At 30.7% G+C, this 23,051-nt stretch overlaps 2 protein-coding genes and 1 long non-coding RNA gene across 3 annotated transcripts; 2 read left to right on the top strand and 1 right to left on the bottom strand.

Moving 5' to 3' along the window:
• Nucleotides 1-2,021: 2,021 nt before the first annotated feature.
• Nucleotides 2,022-3,845, top strand: LOC118028916 (chalcone isomerase-like protein 2). Its single transcript, XM_035032670.2, has 5 exons — nt 2,022-2,212; nt 2,418-2,504; nt 2,882-3,037; nt 3,204-3,430; nt 3,532-3,845. Coding segments are annotated over exons 1-5 (633 nt in total). The 5' UTR covers nt 2,022-2,211; the 3' UTR covers nt 3,694-3,845.
• Nucleotides 3,846-12,873: 9,028 nt separating this feature from the next.
• Nucleotides 12,874-13,464, bottom strand: LOC118028884 (RING-H2 finger protein ATL74). The gene has a single exon (XM_035032632.2). It carries the CDS (start codon nt 13,462-13,464, stop codon nt 12,874-12,876), a length of 591 nt encoding a protein of 196 aa, XP_034888523.1.
• Nucleotides 13,465-18,796: 5,332 nt separating this feature from the next.
• On the top strand, nt 18,797-22,772 carry LOC118028917 (uncharacterized). Its single transcript, XR_012168868.1, has 6 exons — nt 18,797-19,052; nt 19,165-19,366; nt 19,875-20,022; nt 20,199-20,562; nt 20,666-20,750; nt 21,236-22,772. It is a non-coding gene; the product is annotated as an uncharacterized lncRNA (long non-coding RNA).
• The last annotated feature ends 279 nt before the right edge of the window (nt 22,773-23,051 follow it).

Below are 23,051 nucleotides of genomic sequence, written 5' to 3'. Positions count from 1 at the left end.
AAAAGAAATATTTATTTAACTAGTATCTAGGGTTTTTTAATATATTTTCACTTTTTTAAAGTACAATAATATTACTAAACCATCTTTTAAATGATTTTTTTTAATTGGCTTCTAGTTACATTTTCATATTCTTCAACTTAATTTTTAGTTATAATCAAGTTGACTGATGAAAATTTTATATTTTCATAATTATAAAATATTATTTTTTAAAAATAGTTACTATACACTTATTTGTATATTATTTTTGCTATTCAGTGGACCATTTGGCATTCAAACAATATCTTTGGGGATGATGTTTAAATAGTCTTGATGACTCCTTCATTCATAAACAGTAGGTGTGGCTTATTGGCCTCTAGCTTTGCACCAATAACTTTGTTTCCTTTTTTTCCCCCTCTTTCTTTCTTGTTTCTCTTTACTAACACTCCAAACTTTTAAGGCAACAATTCAATATATTTTTTCTTTAATTTTGGTTTAATTTCTTTTAATTACTATTTATTTTATTTAAAATAATTTATAAAGTTATTTTTTTTTATTCAATCTCATCCTTTTTCATATTTGGTCCATGTTTTTTTTATTAGTATTTGTTTTATTTAATATAATTATTAAATTTGAGATAATTATTAAAATTGATTTTTTTTAATAATTTCATCATCAATTAGTTTTTTTCTATTAGATTTTATCTCCGTTTTTTTATTGTTATTTTTTTTACTTTGACAATTATTTTTTTATTTTATTATTCAACATTAAATTGATTGAAAATTAAATTTTTTGATTAAGCTCGAGTTAGGATTTCACAGGGTTGCGGGGGTGATTAACCTTGATTTAGAATATTCGTCCAGGTTTTTTTTTTTTTTTAAGTTTATATTTTTACAGTTTCATCCTTCAATATTTATTTAATTGAAGATTAGGTTTTGTTATTTTTTATAGAATTTTTCACTAATTTTAAAAATTACTTGGGTTATCTCGAGTTTTTTATTTGTTGTTCCTTGTTAAATTTAGTTTTTTTTTTAAAAAAATTATTTTTTGAGTTAAATTAAATTAATTGTTTGAATATAAACATGAGATGCACTATAATATTTTGTTTGGTTTGTTTTTTGGTTTGTTTTTTGGTCATTGCTCTTATAAAGTTTCATTATAAAAAAAACTTGTTGTAATGTTTTTTCTAATAAAAAATTAAATTATATTTGTTAGGATTTTATAAAAAATATTATAAGACATAAACTTATTTGAAAAAAAAATAAAGACATAATTTATCAATAATAGTAGCTTGTTTGAGGACGTGTGAATATTCTTTGAAAAGGAAGGAGAAGGTAAATGTGCAGCGTGCAATCTTGACATGACAACAAACAAATTAGCTAGGGAGCGTTGTTAGGTGAAGCATTAAATTATGAGGTTGAAAACCAATATCGGTCCCTCTATTTCGAGATTTGCTAAAATTAAACCTTCGATATTATTTTAGCCCAAATTGAATTCTTTTTTAAGAGATTTTGTGAAGTCTCCGCATGTATAGATAAGATTAAAAATCATTAACCTTGAGGGGTAGCTTAACTAATCAGATATTTGGTTTGCTCCTCAATAATCACGAATTCAAGCTTTTTTAGGACCACTAGAGACTCACATGGTTGTCAATTTCAGGATTCATGAGATTAATCGAGATACGTATAAACTGATCCAAACACCTATATTAATAAAAAAAAATCATTAAGAAACGCAAGATAGTTCTAAAATCAATTGAGACTATCAATAATATTTTTTGTGATAAAAAAGTGTTAATTAGATATATTATAATAGAAAATGAAATATGACTTATAAATCAAAACTAATTTTCTTCATAACTAATAACATAGTACAATTTTCCTAGAAAAATATCATCTAATAATACAATAGAATTTCTGTTTAAAAAGCATCAACCTCAGCTCACATATTGTAAAGGGATCAGATTGACTAAATGGAAATAATAGAGTGACCAATTGTAAGAGAAGAATTAGTCCAAAAGTGAAGGACTGCGTTAGAAGGGGAGATGGATCACGAGATTCCAATCCTCCATGCCCCAACGTACCTACCACCTCAAACAAGAACATTGAGAGCGGTAGCTCAAAATATTTAATAAGAGGCTTAAAAATTGCATGCTCCCACACTTCTCCTTCACAGCTCTCCTCGCATTCCTCTCTCTCAGCAAGCCCTACTACTTACTACGCAGGCCTAGCGATCAGTAAGTTCATTCTATCTGTGTATCTTGTTTGTAGGATATTCTTCCATCTTGAGCCCGTGATCATGGGGTTCACGCACTGCTCCTGGGTAGAAAGAAATGATTTATGTGTAAAGATTTGTGTTGTTCTTAAGAAATGATTGATTATTTGCTTTCCGATAACCCTTTTGCAAGATTTGATAGTTTTTCTGTGTGGAAAATGTTGCAGTGGGCACGGAAATGGTTAACGTTGATGAGATCCCTTTCCCTCCACAGATTGCAATTACAACGAAGCCATTATCTCTGCTTGGTCATGGTATAACTTTTGATGTTGCTTTCTCTTTTCTTTTATTTAATTCTCAAAATTGGATGGATAATCCTCGCTTAGATTTATTTCATTATTACAAACATTATCTAGCCGTTTCGAAAATAAATCTTCTCCAATCATTAGCCTCTTCTTCGTCAAGTAATGGAGAGTGATCAGAATGTTCCCGCCTAATAAGAAACTTGCCATAAGAACACACACAGGTCTTAGCTTAGTGACCTGTGCTTCTTCTTTACCCGTACATAAATTCGACAAGGATTCTGTATTTGCTAGAATATTTAAAACATTTAGCGGTGGAAGTGGGTTTTTCTGGGATGGATCTGTAGCTGTAGCTGGTTCTGTATTAATTTGGATATTGGTTGGAACAGGAATTACCGACATCGAAATACACTTTCTCCAAATTAAGTTCACTGCAATTGGAGTTTACTTGGAGCCTGAAATCGTGGGCCACTTGCAACAATGGAAGGGGAAACCTGGAAACGAGCTAGCAGAAAACGATGATTTCTTTGAAGCCCTGATTGCCGGTAATAATTAATTAAGATAACAGCAGATTATATGGTTTTGCAGTCACTATTAATCTCCATGCCAGGACAGAGGACAGGACAGGACATGACTTCTGACTGTTTCTCCGAGGAACATGGTATATTATCTGTGCTAACATCTCTTCTCTTTTGGTAACTTAAATTCCAGCTCCCGTTGAGAAATTCCTGAGGGTCGTGGTGATCAAGGAGATCAAAGGCTCCCAATATGGAGTGCAGCTAGAGAGCGTGGTGAGGGACCGATTAGCAGAGGCTGACAAATACGAGGAGGAGGAGGAGGAAGCCCTGGAGAAGATCGTTGAATTCTTCCAGTCAAAGTACATGAAGAAAAACTCCATAATCACATTTTATTTTCCATCAACTTCACCTACAGCAGAGGTAAGAACTTAGAGGCCATTGGACCACTAGCTTGCTATCTGTCGACTGTTTCATGATAAATGACATTGATTTCTGGCTACGATAACGTCTTTCCATCGCAGATTGGATTTGCCACGGAAGGGAAGGAAGAGTCGAAAATCAAGGTGGAGAACGCAAATGTTGTGGAGATGATCAAGAAATGGTACATGGGTGGAAGCAGAGGGGTTTCAGCTACAACCATATCCTCCCTTGCTAACACCATTTCGACAGAGCTGGCTAAATGAAAATGGGCCTGCGATCATGGGCGTTGTTGTTTTTCCATGTTTGTGCTTTCTTGTGTTTGAATCTTTTGTCAAATATGCTAAGGAGTGAGGCTGCTTGCTCTACCCTTTTTGGGCCAATAAAAATTTGAGTATTACTTTGAGCCTTTTATAAATCCTCGCCTATGAGCTCAACGAACGGGCTATAAAACAATAGCCGCACCGAAGCATCATGTTGTCGGAATGTTTTTGTTCATTCGCAAGTGAGATTGTTTATGGCCAAGGATCCAAATCCAATGTGTGTGTCTATATATATAAACTAAAAAGGATTTGACATGTGTTTTTATTTAATGTGGTTGGAATTGTTTTTTAAAGGTATTTTTTTTTTGGTGCTGAAATGTATTAAAATAATATTTTTTATTATTTTTTAAAAATTAATTTTAAAATTAATGTATCAAAACGATTCAAAACACACATAAAAATTAAATTTTAGCTAAAAAAATTAAATTTTTTTTAAAACACAGTTTACAACTTCCCAAACAGTCAGCGTAATATCTTTACCCTCCAATCTAAAAAAAACAAATGGGTCTCTATTCAAGGGTAAAATAGGTTTTTTCACAAGACTTAACACAATTCACCAGGTTATAATAGGATGTCGATTTTTTTCAACACAGTTAAATGACATCATTGCCTATATATATATAAAACGAAATAGGTTAGAAGGGGTTTCTAAATCATTTCCTTTTTAAAATAGTCAAATGACTTCAAAATTAAAACAGGATTCCAAGAGTATTTTGATATTTTTATAATGGTTATTTCATTATAATTTATTTAAAAAAAAAATTGTTGCAAGCACCAACAAGTTGATGCTGCTCATGCTTTTTGAAAGACACATGCAGTGTCCTACAATGGTAAAAAAGTTTAATTATTGTGTAGTGTGAAGAATCTAATGGTAGCGCAGCTATTGAGATGACACATGTAATCAAATTCATAAAGATTCAACGACACTAAGGTTTTTCTCCTTCTTTTTTTTCCCCTCACCTCACCATGAAATCCATGATGGGCTAGTAAAAAATCAAAGTTTTCACCTCATTTATTTTTTCTTTCAATTGTGGTCCTCATTGTTTTTATTGGTCTTTATTTGTTTTTAATTTATTTTGATTGGTTTTTTTTTTTCAATTTTATTCTTTACCAATTAGTTTTATTTTATTTTTATATTAAATATGATCCTGAATATTTTAAATGTTATTTTTTTATCCTTTCAATTTTGTCCCTCAATATTTTATTTCATTCAATTTTTTATTCAATTTTAATCCTCGTTCTTTGTATTGTTATTTTTTAATCTTTTCTTAATTTATTTTATAATTTAGTCTCTCCTTATTTTCTTTCAATTTAAGTTACTGCCCTTGAGCTTTTTGATTTTTTTACTTTTTTTTTCTATGGAGTCATCACGGATCATAGGTTAGGCAAATTAACTCAGGTTGATTTGGATTTATTTATTTATTCAACTTTGGCTTTTTTTCTTAGTCCTTTATAAAAATTATGATATTTTTATCTTAGTCTCATATCAAAGCTAGCAAGTTAGTAGAGTGAACTTGAGTTGACTTAAACTTTTTTCTTTGATATATAATTTTTTAATTTTAGCTTTTAATATTAGATTATTGGGCCTTGAGCTTTTTAATTTTTTTGGCTTTCCTTTGTGCGAGGGCATCTCGATCTCATATCCTAGGTTGCACGTTAGACAAGTTAACCAATGTTGATTATGGTTTTTGTTATGTCTTTATTTATTTATTTAACTTTGATTTTTTTTTTTGGTTTGTTTTTTTTTTTTAATAACTTTTTATCCTACTCTTATATTGTAGGTGGCGCGTTAGTAGAGTGAACCTGGGTGGATGCTAGTTTTTTTCTTTGATTTTTTTTTTAATTTCAACATTTGATATTAGATTATTAAACTTTAAGTTTTGTGATTTTTCTTTTCTTTTATGTGAGAGTATCCTGACCTTATATCTAGAGTCATGTGTTAGTCAAATTAACATGCATTGACTCAAATTATAATCTTTTAGTTATTTTTGGAAAAAATTAACCTAACCTGTAACAGATTGCGTGAAAAAAAATCTAGTTTTAATACATAAAATCACATGATTCTGCAGCCAATTTCGTTGTTGAAACAGAAGGCAAGAGCAACATTTGTAATGAATTGTTTTTTATTTGTTTTTGTTTGATCTGGCTGTGAAAACAACTATTAACAATCAAGTATACGTGAATTCATACGTAAATTTAGTGGATACCTTAAAGTCCATCTCAAGGGACAGACAGTGATTACAGGTTCCTCGCATTTTGTCTCTTCATCACTTGGCTTGTGATGTTAGTCTTCAAAATTCTGATTCTTGATGGCTTTATTATAACGACTTATGCCCACCAAATTGCAGATGACGGCGGTCAAATATTTGAGCCTGAAGCATGTGTTGGAATATAATCGAAGCTGTATTTTTTAAAAGAATTAAACTTTTTTATTCAAAATTATTTTAATATTAAAAATAATTTTTAAAAAATAAAAAATATTATTTTAATTTATTTTTAAATAAAAAATACTTTAACCTATAAATATTTTGTCCTGACTATGTGTATATATTGGTACGTATGTAGTGTCTCTATACAACTTAGTACTAGTGGTGGAAGTACTATGTTAGTGGACTTGTTGCTGACAAGGTCTACAGAACATGATTTTAATTCTTTTCCGGCTAATAAAAAACAAGAATTCTTCATTTGTAATCCTTCAAATCAAGAAAAAAACACCTTGAGGATGGATATGGATGAATTAAGATGCAAAAGGAGTGGTCCAAGGATGAAATGATGCTCAACATGAACTCTTTTTTTTTTATTATTATTAATATGGGTGTCCGAGTTAGCTTATGCGCACCTCGACTTATCCCACGAGCCCTGAAGTTAATGACCATGTAAGCCTCTAGTGGTCATTATATGAGTAACCTAGAATTTAAACCTGAAACCACAAAAAAAAAAAAAAAAACTCTTAGTTCTAAGTTTTTTATCACTATATCACTATCTAGATAGTTTGCTCAACATAAACTCTTAATCATCCTACAGCTATCCTCATTAGGCACTTGGATAATAACAGCTTGCAATAGTGCATGAATGAAATTTATGATTGTGGAAACATGGTAGACCCACCAAAGTTGAAAAAATTAAAAGGTGGAGAGAGAAGATATCAAACGAGTTTGAAATCCCATTCCTTTAGCACAAAATCATGATTCCTTCTCTTCCATAAATATATTCAAATGTCCATCAAATCAAATCAAAATATAAATATTATTGATTTTTTAAAATATTTTTTATTTAAAATATATTAAAATAATATTTATTTATTATTTTTTAAAAGTTTATTTTTAATATTAGCACAATAAAATGATCTGAAAATATAAAAAATATTAATTTAAAGAAAAAACAACTTACAAAGTTTTTTGAAATACAAAAATAAATATACCTTTAGTTTATATATATATATATATATATATATATATATATATATATAATATAGTGCTAGCTTGGAAAACTATTCATGGCTTTCTGTTTTTTTTTCTTTTCAATGTGGGCAACCATGCTCACGTGTTAAAGAAAGGGAAATAGTCATACGGAGAGCAAAGGGCATAAGGAAAGTGGAGGCCAGAATAGTATCCAGCGATGACTTTCTAGATAACAGCGAAGACATTAAGTTTTTTTTAATTAATATATTTTTGATATTTTTAAATTATTTTAATATATTAATTTTAAAAAATAATTTTTTTTAAAAAAAATATTATTTACATATTTTTTTAATAAAAAATATTTTAAAAACCAATTATAATCACACTTCAAATATTTTTTTAAAATTTTAAAATTATTTTAAAATTTTTGTTTTAAAAAACTTTTGACTTGTAACTTGGTCTCTTCAATTTTTTTGCGCACAGAAATTATTCCGGTGCTTAAGAAGTCCGTCCGGTGAGTACGATTTGAACTATAGAGACACTGGTATTATAAATGAATTTTTTTTATTATTATGAAGACTTTTAATAAGAAACTGAAAAGAAAATGGGTATATTTAATATAATAAATTATAAAAATATATAAAATAATAAATCATAAAAATAATTGTTAACATTAATAAATACTAAAATAAAAAAATATTAATATTGTTTTGTAATTTTTGTAAGAAGAAAAATATACATGCACATAAAATATTTGACGTTGTTTAATGGAGAGTTTTTTGGTTTTTGTTTTATATAAATATATAAAAATAAAAAAAGATATTCATAAGAAAGGCCATGGTTTAAATTTTAAGAAAAAAAATATTTTTTTAGTTTAAATTCTCTTTTCTTATTCATGTATTTTTTATATATATAAAAAACATATGTTTTATATTTAGTAGTATGGCTTATTGAATAAAAAATAGAAAAATTAAAATAAATATTTAAGAAAATTATGATGATTTAAATTAAGGAGGAAAAAAATGTTCCTCTTTAATCAAAACTTCTTTTTCTTATTAATGGTTTTTGTTTTACAAAAACATATCTTTTTTATTAGAAACATCATGTTACAAATAAAACTTTCATAATTTAAAAAGTAATTTTTAATAAAAAAATCATGAATCCATGAATTTTATCCGGTGTATAAAAAATATAAGAATTGTAAATTTGAAAAAAAAGATATAAAAAATTCACAATAAAAAATAATAAAATAAGTAATTTATTCATATTGAATATTCATGAACAAAATTTTGAAAAAAGTTTTGCATATTAGAATCACATATAATTATTTAAAAAGTAATTATTAATATTACTATAAAAAAACTATAATATTATGGAATAATTGAGTAATTATTTAAATATTATATTAATAAGTATATTTAAATATAATTTATTGCAAAAAGATATCAAATAAAACAAATTAAGACATGTTGTCTCTCTTTTTTATATTTTTTAATGGAACAGATAAAATGTTGTTTGTCTGTAATATTTCTTTGGCATTAGAGGTACGTGGCTTTGATTACCGGAATATTAGGGTCTGTATTTTTGTACTCCAATAACCAAAATTCAAACCTTTTTTAACCAAAACATATGAAGAAAAATATTATATTGATCTCTAAAACTCTATTATTAACCACAAAACATATTTTATTGGGATAAAAAACTTAAAATTAAATAAAATCAAATCTTAAAAATTATCAAACCTTAATCTATTTTTCTTTTTAAATCATTAAAAATAGAAACAAACTCTGATAAGTTTATTTTTTTTAAAAACGGATCTTAAACATCAAAATTGTAGTTATTAGTGTCTAGAATTTAGTCAATCAAGAGCTTTCTTTTTCTTTCAATTTTTTTTTGATGAATTTTGTTTTCTTTTAATAATAATCAGAGATTAAAATGTAAAATAAATAAAGTTTCTTAACTAAAATATATAAGTTTAAAAGAATAAGGATCAAATATGAAAAATATAAAACTTGAAGGATCAAATTGAACCTTTTCATGTCTTTTTGAAAATTGTAAAGGTAAAAAGGTTATTTTTTTATGCTAAACTTGGTCCTTGATCTTTCAATCTTTTTAGTAATTACCTAATTTTTTTTTATTTTTTTTATCTTTAATTTAATGTCAAAATATTATATAACATATGGAGTGCCCGAGAACATGCAAATTAAAATAGATCACAGCACATAAAATTATATTAATATAATCTTAAAGGATGGAATTAAAATAAAATAAAGTTCAATAACCGAAATGTAAAAACATTCAAGGACCTAAAAGAAAAATATTAGCTATGAACAATGGTGTGAACAACTTAATGTTAGGGGATGAACAATAGATGCACAGTAAAAATGCCATGTCATTTAGTTAGATTGTGTAATAAAGAACTAAAAACTTACTAGTAGAGAATCGTGTGGGGACTTAGTAGTTCAATAGCTATTAAATTTGTGTTTAGATGCTTTTGCCATCTTATTCTCATCGGCTTTCAGGTTTGACAAAAGTAATATGGTTTTAAATTCTATTTCAATTTTTTTTTTGTTTGTCTTAATTTGATATTTTTAAATGTTTTTTTTTTTAATAATTTTGATATTTTTAAATAAAAAAATTTAAAAATATCAATTTGATGTTTTTTTAAGGAAAAATAACTTTTAAAAACACTAATGCTAAAGGGTACCTAAAACAAATATTACCTCAAATTTTATATGTTGAAAAGTATACAATGAAATTGACTAGTTTGTAATGGTTTGATGCAGCATATATCAAAATAAAAGAAACTAAAAGTTCACAAATCCTAAAATTATTGCTAAATTACAAAGAAAATTCAAATTTAATAAACTTTGTATGTCAATAATTCAAGATCAAGTACATCCTAAGACATTGCAAATACATAAATTTGAATTATGTTTTACATGTTATATTATATTTAGCACTATTGTATATGAAATTTTCTTAAACGAGTACACCATTGCACTACTTTAACTTGTCACCATAAATAATCCAAATTAGATTGCCAAGTGTTTGATTCGGCTACTATCCATTTGTATTAAACTCCATTGTCTTAAAAGTTATATTCCACTTATCCTTATGTCAAGTCCAAATTTAAAGGTATAAACTCAATAAATCAATTTTCATAAAGATAATTTCTCCTTATAATTAATCTGTAATATAATTTAAATAATAAATTAAAAATTTGTAATTGATCTAGATCTTTTAAAGTAATGGTGATAGCAAAATTAAAGTGGATCAAGACATATTATTAGTACTCAAACTATTTATCTATTTTTGTTAAAGGACTTCATCATGTGTTGTTTTTGGTTAGCTATCATTTATTTTTATCATCTCCAATGCTTCTTCTGGTTCTGTCTTTTTAGATTATTCTATTTAAATCTTTATCTTTTTAGTAGCCAACTTAACCTGGTGTTTCATGACATAGAGCTGTAACTCAACCACTTTTCATTGAGCCTTTCCATTATAGCTTATGTATTTATAAACTTGGTATTTTGCCTTTTTGACTCTTGTGGTAATTGTTGCTTTTTAAATAATTTTTCGTGCTGAAATGCATGCTAATGATGTTTTTTTATTTTTTTAAAATTATTTTTAACATCAGCACATCAAAACGATCCAAAACATACAAATCATATTAAATTTTAACAAAAAAAAATAATTTTGTGAAAACACGGTTTCAACCGCGTTCCCAAACGGTTTCTATATCTTCCAATTCCACATGGGCTCTCAATTTAGTCTCATTCCAATACTTAAACTTATTTTTATAATTCTTTTTTTGGGCATTTCCTTTTTACTCACCTTCCTCTTCAACTATTCTCCTAGCTTTTTCTTAACCTTTAATTCCTTTTCAGCTTGATCTCTTACAACTCTACTTTTTGAAAGCCTTTGTTGCTTTTTTCAAGCTCCAATTCAGCTTGTAGTTGCTTTATCTTCTCCATCGGCTCTTCATCACTTTTATTCTCTTTCTCTAGAACCCCATGACATGTCTTTCTAACAAAGTTACAACTTCGTGCTCTCTTACAAATGAGTCACTGATTGACCTATTGTTTCTCCATTCAAAGTATTGATCACTAACTTTGAGGATTTTTCTCCCTTTTTCTTGTCTTATAAGGAATTGTGTCTTCTAATCCTGCCTAAATCTTTCTATTATTACTAGAGAGGTAGTTTCCTTAAGATTTCTAGAGAATTGAGTAAGTTCAAAAGTCATCAGGACACATTATAAGTACCTAAATTGTCTTGACACCAAAGTTAGGACATATCTTATGTATCTTATTGCTCCAATTAAAAGTACCTATGGATTTTACCTATAGCAAACAAAATAGGCCTCCATACCCGTCTAAACGGTCTTCCAATTAAACTTGTTTTGTGGTAAATCTTAGAACTTCTTGACCCAATTTCACTTAGTATATTATGTGCCACTTAATTGCTTTAAACTCCTTGAGTGATTTTTGATCATGCCACCAAAATGACCTAAACACCAAAGTCTTAGCTTCTATGTGGCTCATCATCCAAATATAAATTAGTTAAATACAACACCTCATGAAACTTGTTATAGTCTTTCTATAGTAATTCATAGATAAATAGTTTTTGTTAGAATTATGGCCAATGGGTTGATGATGTCCCTTTCAAACTTAAAAAAAAAAAAAAAGTTCATAGCTTTTAAACTTACTTTTCAAACTAAAATTTTATCCTAATTTAATAGTCAAATTAAAAATAAAAAAACTTGTTTAACCATTGTGTAGTACTTCTTAAACTTAGACCCATACATCTACTTTGCAAACATAATTGCAATCACAGAACAAATTAACTCTAAATTGTTATGCATTCAGAACGAACTATAACCAATGTGATTAATATTTAAATACCACGCACTTGAGGTCTTGGCCCAGCGGTTGAAGGGGCTTGTTTCCTTCCTCTGCATTCTAGGTTTAAACCTCACCGTGCACGCTTATCACCCCCGCGGTGCCTTACATGCATATTGAGTTTGCAGGATGTTCAGTGAGCTGTGAGATTAGTCGTGGTGCGCGCAAGCTGACCCGGACACCCACGTAAATAAATAAATATATATATATATAAACATCACAAGGAACGAATTTAATTTATACTCCTGTAGAAAGGTATGTATTCACCGTGGATGCTAAAAGCAAGTCATTTGCCTTAAAACTACACGTTTCTTGACTGAGTACTGCTCCCTCTAATTTGTTCAGATGAACTAGATGTTCTTTTCCACGTCCAATCTTATATTCCAAGAAATCAATTTGTGTTGCTGCACAAATCAATCCCCATCTAGATTATCTAGTGGCTAGGAAATGCCCACCTGAGCTCTTAACTTTTTGGAGGAGCTGCAAGCAGCATGCTCAACAGAGCCACTTCGGAGAGAAATTTGTTAAATTGGATTGCAAAAAGTATGGTGCATTTACTATTACAAGGCCTTTCAACGCATAGCTAGTCGCAAACCTCCTAGGATCGATCATTTTCTTATCTGCTAATAAAGCCTGTACAAAAAAAGTATTGCCTCAGAAACCTCCACGTAGCTCATTACTTGAAGTTTCAGACAAGATATCTACATCACTAAGCATAATTACACAAACAAACTGAACATCTCAAAAATTAAACAATAGAGAAACTGAGACCCTTTTCTTGCTTGTTCTTGATTTGGCGTTGAATCACTTTCAAAGCAGGATCAACCAGCTTCGTGATCTCCAGCAACAGGAACATCATGTCCCGGATGTCTAATCCCAACTTCAATTTCTGTGGCATCAGAACTTGCTGGTTGCTCAAGTAGTGACTGCCGGCAAGTTGGACAGGAGGAGTGTGATACCAACCATGTGTCTATGCACCTAACATGAAATCCATGGTTACATTTGGGCAAAACTCGTACTTTCTCACCACCTATGAACTCACCAAGGCAAATTGCACAATCTGTAGCGATTAAATGTATCCCTGCCACCCCGTATATAATCACCGGGATTCGTCGCAATGCGCTCCTTTTGAGGCCTGTTGCTGCCATATGTGCTGCAGTCTGATCAGGAGTCTCAAAAGTAAACCTCCTGCTACAGCGTATGGCGCATCGTACTATAGAATTTAGTCCAAGAGCACAAATTAATGCACAAAGCAAAGCTGCCAAGATGATCACCATGTTGGTATCAAAATTGGCCTCACTGTTGTATATGTTGCGTGTCCTGCTTCCATTTGCTGCAGATTGGGTGCTTGATTCTGTCTCCAGGAGTAGCCGGTGTGGACGATGATGTAGAGCAAACATAGCTATTATCATGACTCAATCCAACAACACTTCAGAAGTACACCAATACCCTCTTAGCAGAACTGAAATTTCTTTAGACCTTCTGTGAGTTTATTATGCAAATAGACTGGAGATTTCATGGCTCCAGTGCTTCCTAGCATCAAATCGAACCACGAAGGAGACTGAAAGTAGGGAGTTCATTTCACTCGTATATAGAACAAGGCCTTCAATTGTGTTTGGTCCTGGAGTTCTTCGCACAGAGGAATTTAAAGGCTAGTTCATATGGCTTCTGATGCTTCAAGAGCAGGAGGTGAAAGCTAAACAATAAGTTATGGGGTTTGCGGTTTCTTTTTTTGGTTCTTGTTGATCTGCTTTCAACCAAAAAGAGAGAGATGAGTCTTTTGAGTTATGGCAATGTCTGTCAAGATTCCAACTAGATAAAAGACATCACAAAAACCATCTTCTTGATAATTTAAACAAGAAAATCAGGGGAATTGAATAGCTTTCTTGAGCCCTATTTCACCAATATAAAGCTAATCTTCTGGCTTCCAAAGGCACAAATCCTCCTGTAAGTTAATCCAAGGATGACAGCATGGATAAAGAGAACTATGATCTTGGCTTACCTTAACTTGGGCAGATAATACTCTGCAGCAGCAGCAGCAGCAGCAGGAAAGATGAGATTTTTCCTGCTTCTAATTAACTGTGAGAGAATTGATTTGTTTGGTGATAGAAAGAGATCAGGGCTGGCTTAATATTTTGTGAGGATTATTATACGGAAGCTATTAAAGCGCTTGGGAGCCCACTATTCGGATGTGACCATGGAAACTGGACTACAGGTGGGAGAGAAGATACCTACTGGAAGAAAGATATTAGTGTTAGGTTTCTTTTCACTTCATTATTACTGAGAGAATGACACACAGAAGGCTAAATTATAGAATCATGGGGAGGAAGAAAAAGAAAGCAGATTTTTAAGGGCAAAAAAAAAAAAAAAAAAAGAAGAAAAAACTAGGGTACCTGATCCCACATAAGCACAATTAGTTGCTTAAGATTATGCTTATTCTCGAGCACCAAATCTTTCACCCACTCATCCACTCTACCTTTAATTGAAAGGGGAAGTAAATTCCTTGGCTCATTTGTCATAGCCAATGCCTCTCTTTGGATCCCTATATTTTTAGATGATGACAACACCTTGGAACAGCTTTCGAAAACATATAATTATTATTATATTATAAATATACTAAAATCCTAAAACCTTTTATAATTTGAACCCAAAAATAAAATAAAAAAAATTGAGATTTTTTTTTTTATACAGCTTTCAACCTTTCTTTCAATTTTATTTTTCAACACTAAATTTATCATACAATAAACTTTATAATTTATTTTGATTTAATTTATATGAAGTTATCCCGATCTTATAACCTGGGTCAAGAGTTTTTTGGTTAACCGTGTTGACTTGTTTTTTTTCTTTTTTTTTAAAATTGATTTTTTTCTCACTTTCATCTTTTAATACTTGGTTAATTGAAAATTAAGCTTCATGATCATGATTATTTCGTAATTTGTTTTTTATGGGGTTATTATGGTCTCAAAATCCGGGTTACAAGTTTTGCGGGTTAACCAGGTTGACTCGATTATTTTTCTTTTTTTTTAATTGAATTTTGTTTTAATTTCATCCATCAACATTGGGTTGTTTGGGAATTGGATTTTAGATTTTTTATTTATTTACTTTTTATGAAGTTATCCTAGTCTCCTTGCTCAGGTTTGATAGGTTAACTCAGGTTGATCCGAGTCATTGTTTTACCCTTTTTTATTTGATTTATCTTTTACTATTTGATTGATTGAGAATTGGGTTGAATAATATTTTTTTATTTATTTTCTATAGAGTTATCAAGGTTTCATGATTCGTGTAGATTTGTCAGGTTAACTTGAGTTGATTTGAGTCAATCTAACATGTAGTTGTTTCAATGCTTAAAAAAAAATATCGTCTTGATTTTTTTTTCAATGAAACTACATTTTTCTCGATCATCCAGGTTATTTTTTGACATGTTAAGTCAACTAGGTCACATCTAGTCAATGCCTATATAGTTTTAATTTTTTTTGTACTAAAAAACACATTAATGACACCTAGATATTTTTTTATGTCTAGAAAAAATATAATTTGATCTCCTACTATACTATATAAATCCCCTTGGCATTTCAATGTAGCAGTGAACACTGAAATGCTAGGGCATTGTACACTTTGGCCCTAAAAAATAAAAAGTTGTGAGAGTTGTTTTTTTTTTTTTTTTTTTCAGTTTTCAATTTAGTTTTATTTTTAATTTCACTCTTTAAAATTAGATTTACTATGTATTAGACTTTATAATTTGTTTCGATTTACTTTTTATAAAGTTATCCTACTCTTCTTACCTGAGTTTGACCGGTTTACTTAGGTTGACTTAGGTCATTGTTTTTATCCTTTTTTTTATTTGGTTTCATTTTCAATTTAATATGTTGATTGGAAATTGAGTTTTATAATTTGTTTTTTATTTGCTTTATAGAGGGTTAACACAATTTTATAACTTGAGTCGCAGGTTAAACTAGTCAACTTGTTTTTTTTTTCTTTTTTTTAATTGATTTTTTTTTCAATACTATCCTTCAATATTAGATTGATTGATAATTAGACTTCATAATTTGTTTCAGTGTGTTCTATGTGGTTTTCTTGCTTTCTTAACCTAGATCACAAGTTTGTTTTGTTGATTTTGGTGATTTTTTGTGTCCTTTTTTTAATTTCATCTTTCAATATTGGGTGATTGTGAATTATGCTTTATAATTTTTTTTATGTGCTTTTCATAAGATTATCTTGATCTCATGGTCTAGGTTTGAAAGGTTAACATAAGTATCTGGACTAATTTTTTTAGTTGAACTTAGTTTTCAATTCCATTATTTAATAATGAAAATAATTGGGTTTAATGTTTTTTTTTTAATTTGATTTCTATAGGTTTATCAGGGTATCATGACCTGAGTAATTGATTTGACAAGTTAACTCGAGTTGATCCAAGTCGATCAAATATATTGTCATTTCAATACTTAAAAAAGATGTCGTTTTGATTTTATTTTAGTTAAACTACACTTTTCTCAGTCATTCGGGTTGTTTTTTAACCTGCTATGTCGACTAGGTTACATTAAGTCAATCGTATATAGTTTTGATTTCTTTTTATCAAAAAACATATTAACAACACCTTAATATTTTTTATGTCTAGAAAAAATTTAATCTAACCCATAGCGTAGCACGAGCAATTATCTAGTGCCTGTAATTACTATTATTATACCAAACAATAGATGATTTTTTATTTTCCATCCACCACAATGCTAATTTATATAAAAAAATCTTCACTAATTGAGATCTGGAATAATTTAAATAAAACTTGGGATTTTACCAAATTAAATTAAGGTTGTCAATTTTATTTTGTTCCACCTGGAATGGTTGGTATATCTCGTTCAAGTTCAAAAAATAGAGCCAACTAGAACAAAATCCATCTTGTTTAAAATCTCAGTCGGTTTTGAAAATTCAAACCGGAACTTTCCGGTTCCATTTTGGTCGTGTCGTTCTGTTCCAATCAAATAGTGTTTTTTTGCCCTTTAAAAAAAAAATTTGTAGAATGAAACCATAATAGAAATATTTATGTCTTTTATCTAATTTCATCTCTCAACACTTGACTTATTAGATATTGAACTTCATAATTTATTGTAATTTTTTTTTTGTTTGTTTTTTTTTTTATGGTTATCTTAGTCTTATGAGTCATATCATTAGTTTGACAAATTAATTTAATTGACCCAAGTTTTATGTTTATTTTTATAATTTTTTTTCAATTTCATCATTCAATATCTTCAGCATTTGATTGATTATGAATTATGTTTTGATATTTATTTTGGTTTATTTTCTATGAAATTATTTTATTTTCATGATTAGTCACAAATTTTATGAATTAACTTGAGTAGACTAAAGTTATTTTATAGTTTTATGACTTAGATTAATATAATATATTGTTGTTTTAATATTATTTATATAAAAAAGGATATTATCTTGAGTGTTTTCTAATTATATATATTCTGGAACCGCAAACTAAGAATGATCAGAAACCAAAACATACCATTTTAATGAAAAAAATAGAACACCGACGGAATTGGCAACCTTAATTTGAACGTAGGCTTTGCATATTGGTTGCAAAGGCTCTGACAACAATCTCATGGTTTGGTATATTGTGTTTGGTATTGTGGTAGTTGTTGTGGTTGTGGTTTGAAAAAAGTTGTTTTATAAAAAATACTTTTAATTGAGGTTGGTTTGAAAAAATAGGTGTTTGGTTAAAATTATGGTTGAAATTGAGGTTGAATAAAAAGTAGTTTAATGTGTTTGGTTAAGAATGTTTTTAAAATTGAGGTTATAATTTTTTTTTAAGAAATATATATTAATATTGATGGTTTTAAATTTAAATATTGTAGATTTAATTACTCCTATTACATCATGGAATAAATAATACTTTATATAAAATATTTTTTATTATTCCATTAAACTATATATAATTTCATTATGTATAAAATTCATCCAATAAGAACTACAGTTTTCATAATTTTTTAAGTGTGCAATAAAATTAGATAAAATATTATCAGATATAATATTGATATTATAGTGCGAGTGAATTTAATTCACTCTATACTACTTTTTCGAGAAAAAAAAATATTGTTCACATCACAGTGCGAATGAATTTAATTCATTTTAAATTAGTTTTTTTTTAAAAAAATTAATAAAATTAACACACTGCAGAAAAAAAAAAAAAAACTGGACGCACAGTGCAAGTGAATTGCACTGTTCACGTGAACAGTGCAATTCACTTGCACTCATTATTTTTTAAAGTGAACAGTGTACCATGTACAGTGTTCACGCTAATTGCACTGTTCACTGACAGTGCAATTAGTTGCATAGTGCATGAAAAGCATGAATTTTGTGCTTTTCATTTACTACGTTTTTGACGCAAAATTTGCGCGAGATCCATGTACAGTAAATCAATTTTTTTACATTACCAAACGGCTGCAAACTGTGTTTTAATTAAAACACAGCCGCAGCCGCAGAGCAAAACGGGCTCTGACGCAAAGGCAAAAATGCCCAAAAACACAGTAATCAAAATCATGGCACTGCGGTTGAACCTGCTTTTCGGAAAATTTTAATTTTTTTTTGCTAAAATTAAGTACGGTTTATACTTTTTGGATCGTTTTAATGTGCTGATATCAAAAATAATTTTTAAAAAATAAAAAAAATATTATTAGCATGCTTTTCAGCACGAAAAGCTATTTAAAAAACAACCGCTACTGTACTCTCAAACACCTTAAAAACTCATAAGAAGCTGAAAAACCCAACTGCACTCCTCCCCCGATGCCAATGTGACAGAGCAAGCACGAACAAGAAGGAGAAGACAACCCATAATTCTTCTCCTTCTTCTCTCTTCTAATTCTCTCTTTTCTTCTTCTTCTAAATTAAAGAGTGAGAGAGAGAAGGGAAGATTGGTCCGTCCTTGTTAAAAGAAGAAAAGAAGGCAAGATTTCTCCAACTCAGATGCTTCAGCATTTCCATTTCGAACCTCTATTCACAGGCAGGTCCACTCAGAGGTCCAATTCCGGGTCACAGATGAATTGGATCTGGTTCCTGATAACTTCTTCTGCTCTTATATGGACTTTGACAAACTTGGATCTTGTCTAAAACAGGACAATGCGGGTCATGAGCCAGCTGCTGCTGGTGGCAATGGGGTTCAATGTGTGGATGGGAAAGCAGCAAATGTGAAGCTGAGGCATAGGTATAGCAATTCAGTTGATGGGTCTTCTTTAACGGAACCTATTGACTAAAAAAAAGCTATGGCTCCTGAAAAACTCGCTGAGTTGTGGGCTCTTGATCCTAACGAGCCAAAAGGTACTTTCTTTTTGTTTTATGTACATGTTTTGCCTTGAATCAATCATTAAATAATTCTGTTTATTTGCTTACCCCACCCCCCGCCCCCCACCTGCCCTTCGAATTTTATCTTATCTCGTCGAATCAGGGGGCTTGTAGTTTATGGCTAACTTTCTTCCTTTCTTCTAGAGAAAGCAATGATCATGTGGAGAGCATAAAAATGTTGCAACCAAGCTGCTTAATTTTTCTTTCTTGTTTATATATATATATAAACCTTCCAAATCGCTAACATAAAGGGAAGCAGTATGGAAGGAGCTCAAATCTCTTGATATCAAGGTGGGTTTGGTTGGGATTGAGGTTTAGTTGATGTAGCTTACTAATTGATGGATTATGTAGTTTTGGAAGTATATGAGAATTCAGTGCATGCATGGGCCGCTCTATGCATTTAGGTACTGTGATTGCTAGGCGTATTTCGTCAATGGATTCTGAAACTTATTACTGATGGGGATGTTGGTTTTGACATTATCAGGTCCTCGGGAAGCCTACAGTGGATGAGTTTTTCTGATTGATATCTTAATGTCCAGTTCTGTCCTTTCCTCTCGCATAATCCCATCTTTCTACTTAGCCAATGAAGCTTGCCAAATTTGTTCTGTCATTTTTCAGCTGGCATCTCTAAGGTTAAGCATGTTTTTAATTATTTGTTTCTGTTGCATCAATGCTATGCGATGAAAAATTAATGCCATACATTTAAATGCAGATCAAATACATCTCTTCCAAAAGTTTGTATAAGAACACTCCAGGGAAATGCTTTACTACCTTAATTTCTCAGGGTTTTTTTTTTAACATTTCTTAGGTTACTGCTTTTGCTGAATATTAGCACTTTGACTTTACAGCGATGAGCTAGGAAACTATCGAAAGCTTTTCATGGTATTTTATTTTTATTAATTTATCTCAAATTATCTATTTTTTGAAGTATATTATGTAGCCTGTCCATGATACTCTAAAGAGTGATTCTTTATTAATCATGGAATTGCTTTTGATTGATCTGATTTACATGCAGATGAATAAAAAAGTATAAATTCTATAAGTTTCCTCTGAACAGTTATCTAGGATTATGGCCAATAGGCAGTCTGCTGCTCGCTTGAAAGAGAGGAAAGCCCGATATCATATGTATCCGAACTTGAAAGAAAAGAGCATACCAACTTACACCATTCTAGGTTTGGCAATGATGCACAGATATTGTATGCTTTGAAGGCTATGAATAAGAGTTTCTAAGTCTCTAAACTGCCATTAATTTTTGGTCTTGTGCTCTCATTTCAGAGGGATACATCAAGTTTGACTACTGAGAACTCAGAGCTTAAGCTTCGATTACAAGCTATGGAACAACAGGCTGAATTACGTGACGGTATGCTTTTACGTTGCTCTGCTTTAATTGCCAATCCCTTCTCTATTGTGGATGCATCTTTCTTGGAAAGTTCTTAGTAGACAATTTAGCATTTTATGCAGTGGAGGCTGTTATGCTGTTCTGGTGTAACACATGCTTCCAAAAAATGGAGCTACGTGTAACTCCAAAGCATACGTTTTCCCAAATAATGATTGTCATTCAACTTGTCATTACCAATTATAATGGTGTTTCTAGCAGGCATTTCATCAACTTGATTCACTATCTGTAATGTTTGCTCTTTAGATATCACTAACATACTAGATGTACTTTCTAGCTTAGATTTTATGGTCTATATCCACCAATATGCAATGAGATGTAAAGTCAACCGACTTGCACTTTTTTCTTTTTTGTCGGGTATCATTGTTCTCTGGTTATTATCTTTCATTTGAGATATAGAACAGGAAGTATCTTGACTGTGTTTTTGGCTGTATGACTCTGATATATAGCTCTGATTGAAGCATTGAAGAAGGAAATAAAGAGACTCAAGTGTGCTACCGGACTCTAAACTCGTTAACAGAATCTGTAGCGGGCAAAGGAGTCAGATCGACCTTTCTTATTTCTCCGCCCGAGTGAGTGGTTATGCTTTCATCTGTCTCATTTGAGGATGCCTTTGTTCTACCTCTTGACATGGTTGCAGATTGACATTAACAAGAGAAGAAGACCTTTCAAGCAAGTTCCTTAATCGGAAAGTCACATTACATTAGGATTGCCGTGGGATACAGAGGTAATTTTAGGACATGAAGTCACGATCCTTCTCCTGTTGGGCTTTTTTTTTAAGACACAATCGCTCTTGCTTCCCCGGCGCTCTAGCTTTGACGGATGCCCACTCATCCGGACAAGCCTTTCTATTTAGCCGTGCTTAGGTACACGGCTTAGCTGACCGTCACTAAGACAGGCTTACCAACACTCTGAGCTTGAGGAGCTCTTCGAACACCCGCCTGAGGAGGTGTCGGGGTAATTAATCAGATAGCTATAATTGGGGGATGCATCATATTCCATATAACCATTCTCCCAGAGTCCCATGCTTTCACGTAAGCCACAACCTGGGCGAGATTCATTTTTTTATGAAACATTGTTTGAGCTGAAATGACGCCTTAAACATTCAAACCCCACAGTTTCATCTTCTCCAGTCTAACTTGTCACCTCAATAGCCAGAGATTGCAGCTTCCCCTTCTCATGCCTTGTCAGAGATGTTGCTACAGGATCCTCTCAAATAGTTGCAGGGGCTTGATAGCAGCAGAATTTCCGCCAGTGAAGAACTTCATTACAGAATCTCTTGAGGATTTATCTATGTTCAATTTCATATATACACTACTGGTCATCGCGATTCGTGCTCAATTCAAATCCAAATAGTGTTTCTAAACCTTCGTACTTTAATATTCAATTCATATCCATACTCCTAAACACACTTCAGGCTTTCATGCTTCCATAGCATGAAATGTTGTTTTGGATGATGCCAAACCCCAGTTTCCAAATTATCTGTTCTACCCCACTTCAAGTCAATATCCTTGGTTTCTCCATTATAGGTGTCCTCCTCGTTCCATTTGCTCGCAGCTTGTATATTTTGCAGACTTACTAGTAGAAGAGGGAGGGGAGAGCTGTGATTTGGAAAAAGAAAACACAGACAAGGAATGATATTAGTGGGGTTAGTAGCTAGTACCCCTACGATGATTCCTTTGTAATAATTCCCTAGGGCACTGCCCTCCTTTTGACCCAAAGAAGAAGAAGAAGAAGAAGAAATAAATGGCGGAGGGCATGCCCAAGCTGTATGAGTTGTAATCACAGGCCTTAAGGTTAGGTTTGCTTGAGACCTTTAGTTCTAGGTTCCCTTGGGTGGGTTGAGTAAGAAAATGATGAGCCTGATGTGAAATTCCTCTACTCAGACTCTACCTATAGCTCTCCCGGAAGTCTATTGAGCAATCCATCCCATTTTAAGGTTTAGAAGCAACCCTAAAGGACGAGTGAAGTTATATTATTTTGTAATGCGGTTGATGATATTTTTGTAAAAACATTTTTTCATTAAATATATATATATATATATATATATATATATATATATAAACTTTTTGATATTATCATATCATTAAAATCATGAAAAAGATTTAAAAAATATTAATTTGATATTTTTTTAAACGAATGAAATTTGAAAAAAAGGAGGTTAAAACTGGCATTACTGAAGAAAAAAAAAGTAAATTACCATTGAATTCACTTTTCACAACTAAAAGAACAATAAGTTTTATAAAATTGTTTTCTTTGACTATT

The sequence above is a fragment of the Populus alba genome, chromosome 19, assembly GCF_005239225.2.
Source record: "Populus alba chromosome 19, ASM523922v2, whole genome shotgun sequence".
NCBI classification, from domain to species: domain Eukaryota; kingdom Viridiplantae; phylum Streptophyta; class Magnoliopsida; order Malpighiales; family Salicaceae; genus Populus; species Populus alba.
The sequence above is the reverse complement of the archived record's forward strand: the minus strand, read 5'-3'. Positions and strand labels throughout refer to the sequence as shown.